The sequence below is a fragment of the Lolium perenne genome, chromosome 2 (genome assembly GCF_019359855.2).
Source record: "Lolium perenne isolate Kyuss_39 chromosome 2, Kyuss_2.0, whole genome shotgun sequence".
Lineage (NCBI taxonomy): Eukaryota > Viridiplantae > Streptophyta > Magnoliopsida > Poales > Poaceae > Lolium > Lolium perenne.
Window position 1 is genome coordinate 25,689,940 of NC_067245.2, and position 11,984 is coordinate 25,701,923.

The 11,984-nt window shown below is 44.8% G+C and overlaps 1 protein-coding gene across 1 annotated transcript; it reads right to left on the reverse strand.

Moving 5' to 3' along the window:
* Positions 1–5,882: 5,882 nt before the first annotated feature.
* LOC127331520 (1-aminocyclopropane-1-carboxylate oxidase-like) lies at positions 5,883–7,093 on the reverse strand. Its single transcript, XM_051357697.2, has one exon. The coding sequence runs from the start codon at positions 7,050–7,052 to the stop codon at positions 6,003–6,005; it is 1,050 nt and encodes a 349-aa protein (XP_051213657.1). The 5' UTR covers positions 7,053–7,093; the 3' UTR covers positions 5,883–6,002.
* Between the last annotated feature and the right edge of the window lie 4,891 nt (positions 7,094–11,984).

Genomic DNA, 11,984 nt, shown 5'->3' on the forward strand with positions numbered 1-11,984 from the left:
GGTTATCTTTAGTAAGAATGATGCCACGACGAAGGTACCATGCAAACATCATAGTTTTCAATGGTATCTCCATCTTTCAAATGTTTTTATTCTTAAGTATAGGCTAAATTGGTTCAACTAAAGCCATATACATGGAACTTACCGAGAATACTCCATTCTTAGCAAGTTCCTAGCGAAGTTCATTAGATCCCTGTAGAAACTAGACTAAGAGTAAGCGTTGTAGACACTCATTCCAAGGAGGTCCGCAGACCGGTGCAACCTAGGCGCAGCTTACAATATGAACTTTTTTGGGAGCAGGAGCCTGCATTTAAGGAGTTGATTGACAGAGCATGGCGTGGTCTTGGCCTGTTTCCCGATATGGGAGCTATGAATTATGGTCTTAGTAAGATAATGAAGAATATGCAGGCTTGGGGTGGTGCAAAATTTGGAAATGTGACAAGAGAACTGTCCCGTTTGAGAGAGAAGCTCCTTCAGCTGCAAACAAATGATGCATTGAGAGAGGAAGTTTGTGTGGTCTCGGACCAAATGTATGAATTGTTGTATCGGGAGAATATGTTATGGCTTCAGCGATCGAGGATCGAGTGGTTGAGAGAGGTGACCGTAATACCAAGTTTTGGAGGGCTTGCAAAATGAAATTGAAAGGCTTTGGGATGATAATGGGGTATTTAAAATGGCCCGAATGGATATGCAACTAATGACACGGTCCTATTTCAAATCATTATACACTCGTGACCCTTCTATGGACTATGAAAGATTGATTGAGTTGACTCTGGAGAAAATTTTCGAGGATATGAATACTCAATTGTGTAAGGAGTTCTCCAATGAGGAAATAAGTGATGCTTTCTTTCAGATTGGTCCTATTAAAGCTCCATGCCCGGATGGTTTCCTGCTCGGTTCTACCAGAGGAATTGGGAGCTTATGCATGGCAATGTGATTCATGCGGTTAAACGCTTCTTCGACACCAGAATGTATTAATGACACTTCAGTTGTTTTAATTCCAAAAATTGACAACCCATTGAAGGATTTCCATCCTACTGGTTTATGCAATGCTTTGTACAAGATAGTTTCTAATTGTCTTGTCAAGTCCGGCCCCCTTGAGAGTCGTACAGGAGTCTACCTGCCCGGCTCCTCTGCCCTCCTCCTCCGGCGGCTCTGCCGTCGCGAGCGAGCTTGGGAGAGGCGGCCAGGTTGCTATGTACAGTAGATTTAGGTTGTTTAGTGTTGAGTTTTCCCTAGTGGAGTTTGGCTTTATGCCTGTGTTTAGGAGTAGAGCACTTGATTTTCTGGACCAGATCTTGTGCGTTCCAGCGGTTCTTCCTCATCCCGTCGAGCTCCAGCGGCCGGAGCCGGAGGCGGGGAAGGTTGGCATCGCCGGCATCTCCTCAAATAAGGTCCGTGGTGTGGGCTGTCTTCTGGCTCTTCTTTGCAGCTCGTGGTTGTTCTTCTCCCAATCTCAGCATGGTGCTGATGTGGGTCGAGGTCAAGCTGGAGCTTGGGGACGAGCTGGACGGCAGTGGGGAATCGCTGATGCTGCTATTTCAAGAAGAAATCTCTCGGTGGCCCAAGTTCGGCTGCCGACTCTAATGGCCAGTAGGTGGCTTGTTGTGATGTCGGCGATGTCTACCGGCGTTTACTCAACCTCCAAGAGGAGGCCTCTTGAAGGACTGATGGTGGCGCTTCTCTTCTTCCCCGTTTCAAGTGGTTCTGTCCCCGGAACCAGCGAAGAAGGCCACGACGGCGGTCCTCTAAACTCCGGTGGTGTTGGAGCACCCGATTGCTTTTCTCAGTTTATGTTTAGGGTGTTTTCTGCAAAAACTAGGGATTGCTCTGTAATTTTCTTGTTTGTTGGGATCCTGTTGTAATCTGTACCCTCACCGCAGTAAATTAAAGCAGCTTCTAGGCCCTTCAGGGCCTTTCCCTAATTGTCTTGTCAACATGCATGGTGCTTCCTATTCTGGGGGATGTTATTTCAGAAAATCAAAGTGCCTTTATCCCTGCCATGGGCGGAGCCAACAGGGTGTATGGGTGGGGCACGCCCCACCCTAAGAAATCAGCCCGCTAGCCCATATACAAATAATCTGAGAAAAAAACGTTAGGACCAGACCATCCAACAATAGTATCATCAGGATCAGCGCTGCACGATCTGGTAGTTTTCCTTCTAGAAGTCCTCGTCTGTTGTCCGCCGCTTCCCCAATCCTTCCCATCTATCTAGATTCCCCCTTCTCTGAAATAATATCTACATCGCCAGACACAGAGGGAGTCCTTATTGTTGATCTGATTAATTGCATGGGTAAGACAGACGCAGTCTGCAGTCAACGGAGACCTACAGATTAGGTTTAATGTTTCATCGCAGCTTTGTGTACATCCAGACATTGTTTTCTTCTGTAGTTATTCTTTATTGAATAATTTTTTTCATCGCAGAATTGTTGCTATCGATTCATTATTGATCATTGAACATACAAATTTATTCAACACAATAAATAGAATTTTGATAAATTAGTTTAAATATTTGTGCTCCGAATTGTTGAATTTTATGCATGTATATTGGCATGTCATATTATGGTTGTGGTATTGAGAAACAAATTATGCTTAGTTGCCCCACCCTATCGTAAAATCCTGGATTCGTCACTGATTCCCTGCACCGATGATTATTGATAATGCACTACATGTGTTTGAGTGTATGCACTATATGGAGCATGGTTCTTCCCCTGCACTGATGAATACTAAAAATGCACTACATGCGTTTGAGTTCATGCATTATCTATCTAAAGCTTATGATAGGGTGGATTGGTATTTCTTGGAGAGTACAATGTCTAAAATGGGGTTCTCTCATCCGTGTGGTGATAAAGTTGGCACTCCAAGTGTAGAGTGTTGTTTCAGCAAAGTATTCTCCCTACAAGGATGACACGAGGATTATATCGAACTCCCGGGGAATGGAGTAAACAGTTATCTCTACCCCTCTTCTTTCTAGCAATCCTGAAAAATAAAATTAAGCCTTGTGTCCCCAACTCACCTTGTGGTTTTCAAGAACAAGGTTCCGTGTAAGTAAAAGTAAAATAAAGTAGGAACTAGAGTAAAGTAAAGTAAACAAGTAAAGTAAACCAAGTAAAAGCGGTAAAGGTTTACTTATTTTGGGGTTTTGTGTGCAAATAAGAAAGATAAGTATTTTTGTATTGTAGGATTAAAATAGTTCTGCAAATAAAAAGTAACATAAATGCAATGGAAAGGTGTTGCTTGTGATTAAAATTCGACTGGTGTTCACGTGTTCACTTGTCTATTCTCTCTTTTAAGTTGTAGTGGACAATAACAATCCACCAGAGAGATATAAACAAAATAACTTCAACATGCTTAAGATACACATTCATATGGGCATCATGTCCTAACATACAGATGATGCAACACATCTCTCTTATACTCCAAAAGACAGGAAAAACTTCAAGCAATCTTGTATTAAGAATTAACATAGTATACCTAGAAGTACTTTGACATAATGTTTGAATATCAAATAAGCTACCTTGATCAAACAAGATCATCACTTTTGTCAGGTGACGAACATAGCACATTCATTCACTTTATCTCTAGTGAGATAGCTAAAGAAAAGGCAAAAATCTGTTGTCACTACCCAATCACTAAAACCATGCTAATCCAGCTAACACACACATCACCCCACACACTTTCTTGCATACAAGTTTGATCAGAACCAATACTTAGGAACGGGTACATAATATGCATCTATCAATACATCTTACACAAAGTACAGTCAAATCACATAGCATCATATGATAGAATAAAGATCCACCACATAGGTATTACAAATATGACCATAATCTAGTTGGCCCGTTCATATGGTACTAAGAACTATGAAGAGCTAGCATGAGAAAAATAGATCAAGCTACTTCCACAAACCCGTAGTCCATAGGTGGACTACTCCTCCTTGATCATGGTGATGATGAGGAAGACATTGGAGAAGGTGGAGATCCCTCCGGTGGTGGCTCTAGCAGAGTTTCCCCCTCCAACAAATGTGTTCATCCACAACAGGAGTTGGTGAAGCCCCTTGATAAACCGTAGTGCAGAACACCTGTTGGGTGGGGAAAACTTGCCATTGATGGTTCTTTTTGCGATGAAGACCAATCTGCCAGGATGGGCACAGTTTTACGTGATTCTAATGGCCATCCGAATTTCTCCTCATGTTGTTTCCTCTATGACTGTGTGATCCCACCGAAAGCTGAAGCTCGTGCGTGCACCGAGGGATTTGATCTTGCTTTATCCCATACTCGGCTACTACTAATAGTTGAAACAGATGGTGCTCAGTTGGTTGCCCTGGCAACATCATCTGGTGTGCATCGATCTCCTCTTCTACATCTAGCTTCGGTTATTATGCGTTTATCCAAAGATTGTAGAATGTGTTCGTTTGTAAAAGTCGAACGAAGTCAGGTTAGGGTTAGTCACCATCTAGCCAATATTGCAAGGTTGGAGCACCGTTCTGACGAGGCTTGGTTCGGTTTAAGACCTGAAGCTATTCTTCATACGGTTGGGTCCGACCATTAATTGTGTAACCCGTCCTAAGTAATGAAGTTCCTGTTTTACCCGCAAAAAATGTGAATGATGATAGAAGCATATATTTGCTTCGAAGAAAGTGCTATTTTCTCTCAAAGTAAATTTAATTATGTTTTTATCATCATATAATGATGGAAACATATATTCGTTTGTATGGTGGCAGTGAACACACATATTTGTTTCACTAGAAGCAAATTGATCCCATACGCTGGAAATAGAACAATAGATGGAAACAATCACCAGTACGTTTTCTTGGAAGCAATCCTTATGTCTAAACTGTGCAAAATATTATCACAGCAGAAATGAAAATTTAGCCACACCGGAAATAAAGATCACCACACCTGAAAATTTAGAAGAGGAAGAGGGTAGGTAGGTAGACACTTGAGTAGTGAGTGGGCAATACTACTACTATCATTTATGACGTTTGCTCCAGTACAACCCCTCCCCTTAAACTCAGATAAACTAAAACACAAAGACGGCTGAGATCGCACGATACCCTTTCATAATTAAGGGGATGATGTTTTTTAAAAAACTATATTGGTACACATAGCCCTGTATAAAGCCCGTATAGCCCAACTTCTTTCAACGGTGTGCGGTCCGAGAGTTGGCCGGCCAGTCCGGCAGCTCCAGGGACCAGGCGCCCTCCTCCTCCTCCGAGCAGCGGAAATTAGAAGCCATTACCGGGAGCTACCAGCTCGGCTTCCTCAGCTTGCACACAACTTGCTAGACGAGCCGGTACCGGGATCCCTCGCGGGGCTCACCAACCTGAGGAGCTGCACCTCGCTCGAACCTCATCAACGCAGGGACGGAGCTGCCATCTAACTATGTGGGTCAGCTGACCCCAATGGATTCAGGGATCAGGGATTCCCTGGCTATCTTAGTGCTAATCACTACTCATCTGGCGAACATGGCCCTATCAATTATTTTTTCTGCCTTCTCTCCTACATCAACGGCTCTATCCCCAATAGCCTCCGGCAACGGCATGAGCAGGGATCATGTTTGGCAACCTGTTGTCCCTCTCTGCTACCTCATGCTCTGTTATTGTATAAGGAAGAGGAGGTCGAGCGGTAGCATCACTCCAGCACAGAGCATGAAGCAGTGGACGACATGTATTCTTAAGACTCATGTGGCGGCGGCTGCGGGGCGAGAAGCCAGGGACGTCAGAGGTGGAGTCAGGCGGTGGAGAAGCGGGCAGCAAGCTGGTGCACTTCAACGGGCTGCTGGCGTTCGCGGCAGATGACCTGCTGTGCGCGACGGGAGACGTAGAAATACCGGGTTTATGTATGGGCTTAGAAGGGCTCACGATGAATGAATTAATTAATTTTCTAATTACCCGAAAGCCCAAACTGAGTTTAGGAGGGGGGTTGTACGGGAGCAAGCCTCATCATTTATTTGGGGCTGAATTCGATAGGTGAAAATGGGACAGCCGAAATAAATGAAAGCTGCTAGACGGCGTAATGATTGATGTTGTAGAACTCGTCAGGCGTGGCAGGCGGGTGTGTCTTGTTTCTCAGCCGCAGCCGCTGATACTCGCCGAAACGGAACCCTCTGTAGCGCGGCGGCTCGCCGAGCTTGTCGGTGAACTCGGGTAGCGGCTGGATCCATTTGTCGGAGTCGACGTTGACGAAGTAGGCGAAGGAATGCCTGTGGCGTCCGGGCCTGCTCACCACCCGGTGCGTGGCGCTCTTGAGCTTCTTGTTGGTGAGCACCTGGAGGACGTCGCCGATGTTGACGATGATGGTGCCGTCGTCGGGCTCGGCGGGGAGCCACTGGCCGTCCTTGAGGACCTCGAGGCCGCCGACGTTGTCCTGGAAGAGCAAGGTGAGGGCCTGGCCGTCCTCGTGCTTGCTGAGCCCGCTCGTCGACCCTGCTGCCTCCGTCGGCGCCGGGAAGAAGTGCAGGGCTAGGAGGAAGTGGAAGCTCCTGTCGCCGCCGGTGTACCCCCGGAGGAATCCCGGAGGGAGGCCCATGCCCTCAGTAAGTACCTCCTGGATGAGAAGGCCGAGCTGGGCGAGCTTCGCGTGGCACTCCTCCAGCGCCTGCCTGAACTCGGGTGGGTCGGTTGGGTACAGGTTGTGGCCGAGATGCGGCTGGAGAGTGAGAAGGTACTCGTTCTTGTCGGGCGAGTGCGAGGGCAGCCTGTGGTACCCAGCCGGGAGAGGCGTGGCCTCCGCCGGAAGTGGCCGGACCTTGGCCTTCTCCTCGTCCGGGAGAGCGAAGAAGGCGGCCGACAGCTCCAGCGAGCGCGACAGCAGCTCCCGCGGCACGCCGTGGTTGACGACCCGGAAGAACCCGTAAGTCTGGCACGCCTCTATCACGGCTTCCATGGCCAGGGCTCGCGCGGCTGCTGCGCCCGCGTCGCCGTCTGCCGCGAAGAAAGGCGACAGATCAACTACGAGCAGCCCATTCTCCGATGCCATGTGTCTACCTACCCTCTTCCTCTTCTTTTTTTGCTTTCTCTTACCGTTGGAAACAGGGAAGATGCAAACGCTCATATTTTGCACAGATCGACAGCAGTACTACTTATCGATCCGTTCCACAGTAAAGATGATTGTTTCCTTGTTGTTAGATCTGTAGTATTTTTCCATCTTGCCCTTTTGAAGTTGGGATTAATTACCCACCTATGCTACCTATGCGCGGAGGAGAGATCATGGGCGTAGTCGCTGAGGTGGCGGCGGTTGGGGTCAGAGGTCCGCGCGTGTAAAAGGGGCTAGGAGGAGGCCCGAAGGAAGGAGAGGGGAGGAGAACCGGGACAGCGTGGAGGGCAAGGCACTTCTTCCATGCCATGTGTATCTCGCCAGATATGGGACGACTGGACGAGGCTCATGGATTGGGAGGGGTGTGCTTCCTACCATCAAAGTTGGAGGGACAGGCTAGCCCCTGGCCTTCTAAGAGCAACGCCAATAGTATACGAATCCCCTCGCTGGCGCTCGCTCGCTCGAGCGATCGTTTTCTGCTGGCGCGGAGCGCTCGCGCGATAGCGCGACACAATTCCCTTTGTATCACGTAGTATTTTAATTGCGTTCACACGTGTTCACACTAACAGCGCGTATTACTACTTTGCAAGTTGCATGCAGCCAAGAGCGTTCACACTGCATGCATGCATATGCAAAGAGCATCTCATGGATTTGCATTTAATGACCCAACTTTTCAGCACTCTTTCATAAGTTGTTGCATGCATACACATAGCATATCACTCTTTTTCTTCAAAGACGAAATGAGACTCTCAATTCTCTTTTTGCAATTCCCTTTTGGGTTTTTTTCCGTACGTAATTCATATTTAATGGGGTCCTTTTGCAATTCCCTTTTTCGGGCCAGTGGTTTTTAAGGGGGGAAATAACGGGTGGGAAGATCCACTTGCAACTCAAATGAACTACCACTTGCTACTCAAATTAAGTACTGTTTTAAGTTGTAAGCTAACAAAAGTTGCTAAAAAATTCTAAATGAAAATTACTTTTTAGGGTTGCTAGGTATTTATATTTACCGTTGATAAATAACGGGGCACCGGGTTGATAACTTGTAAACAAAAAAAGAGTCGCTACATATTTTAAATTAAATTTAGTTTTTAGGGTTAATATTTATTTATATTTACCATTGATAAATAGCGGGTCACCGGGTTGATAGCTTCTAAATTAAAAGAGAGTCGCTAAAATATTCTAAATAAAATACTTTTTAGGGTTATTATTTATTTATATTTATCGTTGATAAATAACGAGGCACCGGGTTGATAGCTTGTAAAATAAAAAAATGTTCGCTAAAATATTCTAAATGGAATACTTTTTAGGGTTGGTAGTTATTTATAATTACCATTGATAAATAACGGGGAACCAGGTTGATAACTTGTAAACTAAAAAGAGTCGCCAAAATATTCGAAATAAAATTAGATTTTTAGGGTTGGTAGTTATTTATATTTACTGTTGATAAATAACAGGACACCGGGTTGATAGCTTCTAAACTAAAAAAAACGCTAAACTGTTTCAAATAAAATTAACTTTGGGGTTGATAATTTTATACATTTACCGTTGATCACTCAAGTACAGAGGGGTTGATTATTCAGATAGAGATGGTTGATAACTTTTAGCCCGAAAAAAAGTTTCTCGAAACATATCAACATGGGTGCTAGTTTTGAAGATCTCGTCGAGACGGATTTATGGTGAAAGCGAATCTTAATTTGGAGTTATCGTTTGAAAGTTAAAACGTTTTGACTTTACAAATTTGGAAAAGATTCCGCTGACATCAGCATATTCGTCTATTTGTGCATGCATGCAGAACTTTTCCTCAATAGCCTACACCAGGTTGATAATTTTATACATTTAACGTTGATCACTCAAGTACGGAGGGGTTGATTATTCAGATATAGAGGGTTGATAACTTTTAACCCGAAAAAAAGTTTCTCGAAACATATCAACATGGGTGCTAGTTTTGAAGATCTCGTCGAGACCGACTCATAGGTGAAAGCGAATCTTAATTTAGAGTTGTCGTTTGTGAGATAAAACGTTTTGAATTTGCAAATTTGGGAAACATTCCGCTGACATCAGCAGATTCGTCTATTTGTGCATGCATGCAGAACTTTCCCTCAATAGGCTGTACCAGGTTGATAATTTTATACATTCACCGTTGATCACTTAAATACGGCGGGTTTGATTATTCAAACAGAGAGGGTTGATAACTTTTAGCCCGAAAAAAAGTTTCTCGAAACATATCAACATGGGTGCTAGTTTTGAAGATCTCGTCGAGACGGATTTATTGGTGAAAGCGAATCTTAATTTGAAGTTGTCGTTTGAAAGTTAAAACGTTTTGAATTTTTAAATTTGGAAAAGATTCCGTTGACATCAGCAGATTCGTCTTTTTGTGCATGCATGCAGAACTTTCTCTCAATAGCCTGCACCAGGTTGATAATTTTATACATTTAAGGTTGATCAGTAAAGTACGGAGGGGTTGATTATTCAAATAGAGAGGGTTGATAACTTTTAGCCAGAAAAAAAAGTTTGTCGAAACATATTAACATGTGTGCTAGTTTTGAAGATCTCGTCGAGACGGATTTATTGGTGAAAACAGATCTTAAATCGGAGTTGTCGTTTGTGAGATAAAACGTTTTGAATTTTCAAATTCGGAAAGATTCTCGCTTACGTCATCAAATTCATCTGTTTCTACCTGCATGCAAAACTTTCCTCAATTGCCTCCACTACAGTCCAAAATTTGCTAAAAATGGAAAAACAAATTGGTTTGGAAACTGATCGCTCATTTTCTCCCCAGCGCTCGTGCGCTAGCTAGGGGTGCCCAATAGTATAGCCGGTTATTGGCTATAAGTAAGATGTTATATCATCTATAGATAACATGTAGCTAACAATAGTTGGCTATAAGAAAGTAGTAGTACTACTTTCTCAAGGGATGATCCACCTTTCATTCACACAACTTGCTTAGGAGCACGTGCTAGAGCTAGCTCTTGCATAAGAGCCCACTTACATCCTCTTTCCTCTTCTCTCTCCTCCAGCTAGACATAAATATATTATTTTAATCCTTATAGCCAGCTGACTAGTACTTAGTGTACTTGATCTAACAAAGAGTTATTGGACATACTCTCTGGCGTCTTCATATCGGTGCACCTGGTTCAGCCCACCCGCCTAGGACGATCTAGCTCACAAAGCAGAGGCAACCGAGTCATATCCAAATTGATGTGGCAGGGGAATGGAGCTAGGGTTCTGAGATGACTCACCGTCAATGGGAAGCCGCCGAGAATGGATGGGAAGCTGCCACCAAGCACACGAACGAGACAGCGCCGCCGCCGGAGCAGATGAATGAGGAAGGTAGTCGGGCACGGGCGGCACATGCGGAAGTTTTTCTGTTTGTCGCGGGCGGGCAAATGAGTGAGACCCACTCAAAATGGCTATCTTAATCTAACATCACCCTTCATTAAAACATGTCGCATGACAGCGTTAAGATCGGTTTATGAGCATTGTCGTGTCTTGGCTATTTTGTCCGTGAGAAGCATCACGTTCCAGCTATTATAGTGAAAGATGTCGTGTTTACACATTACTGATGAAGATGTCGTATAGGAGCTATTCGCCCATCTATAGATGGATTTCTTTGGATATGTTCAAAAAATTTGTGTCCCTAATTCCTTTTGGCAGGCTATGACTTGGTTTCATGCTTTCTCCCCTGGATTTGAGAAGTTTTATGTCATTATCATTGCTGTTGTTTGCTGGGTAATTTGGAATGTGAGGAATAAGATCACATTTGAAAAACATGTCTTGAAATCACCAAGTGAAATTTCATATCTTGCGGTGGCTTTGCTTATATATTGGGCAGGTTTGCACAAGGTGGAGGACAAGGACTGCTTGATCAGCGGCGCAGAGAAGATGGTACAGGCTGCAGCATCCGTCTACTCCAGGCGAACAACAACGACGCCCGGCCAGGGGCAGATGCTGATGATCACAGGCGCCTGAAGCGTCTGTTGATCAAGGATGTTGAGTGTGTGTCTGATGACCTCGAGCTTTTGCTGATGGAAGTTCTGCTGCCTTAGTTGTTTGGTTATCTATTTGCTTCCTAGCTAGTTGTGATGTAACCCTGTTATGCTAGAACTTTTATATTAGTGTTGCCTGCCAAAACCCACCGGCGAGCAGTGACGAGCAACACGAAGAGCCGGGAGGCTCCCAGGACTGCTGGTGGGCCCTGGTCCCTCGGTCGACGGCCCGCAATGCTCTGGCACACGTCCTAACGGACGCAAGGGCGTGCCACCTGACCTATACCTGGTCAGGAAGGTGTTTGATCACTTCGATTAGTTTTCTGCATGGTAGACACGTAAACATTAAATGAGCCTCGATCGGCTCTCAGGTTACCCTGCTCATCGGCTCAGAGAGCCGATTGACCCATGGTTCATGTTAGATCTTGCAATAACATGGGTATCCTGCTTCATCAATATTAAGCTAAATCGATCTACGACCGTTTAGGGTTTTCACCGTATAACCGGAGCATCCTACGCGTAGTTGAGCCTAGCAGATACGAAAGATGATGGAAAACTAACCCTAAAAGAGGCCTAAAAACCAACATGGAGTCGATTCCCGGAACATCCCTTCTAGGATCGGCAAACCATACCTAACGTACTACCGGATCGTTCAACCCGTTTGCAAGGCCTAACCATACGGATATCAAACTAATCCTTGAAGAACAAGGAGCAACTATAACAGATCAAATCTACTAAATAAAGACGAAGCAAGATGCCGCCCTTACACCTAAGATAGGTGTAAGGGCGGCTAGATATCGAGGGGCAGCATAGCTAAGCAAGCATATCAGAAGAACAACGATGCAAGCTCCAAAACATCTACGATAAGTAGTGTTACTCGCCATCAACAAGGCTTCAGTACGAGCAACACCAGATAACGAATAAACCTATACTGCCTAGATCGCAAGATGCGATCTAGGCAGCA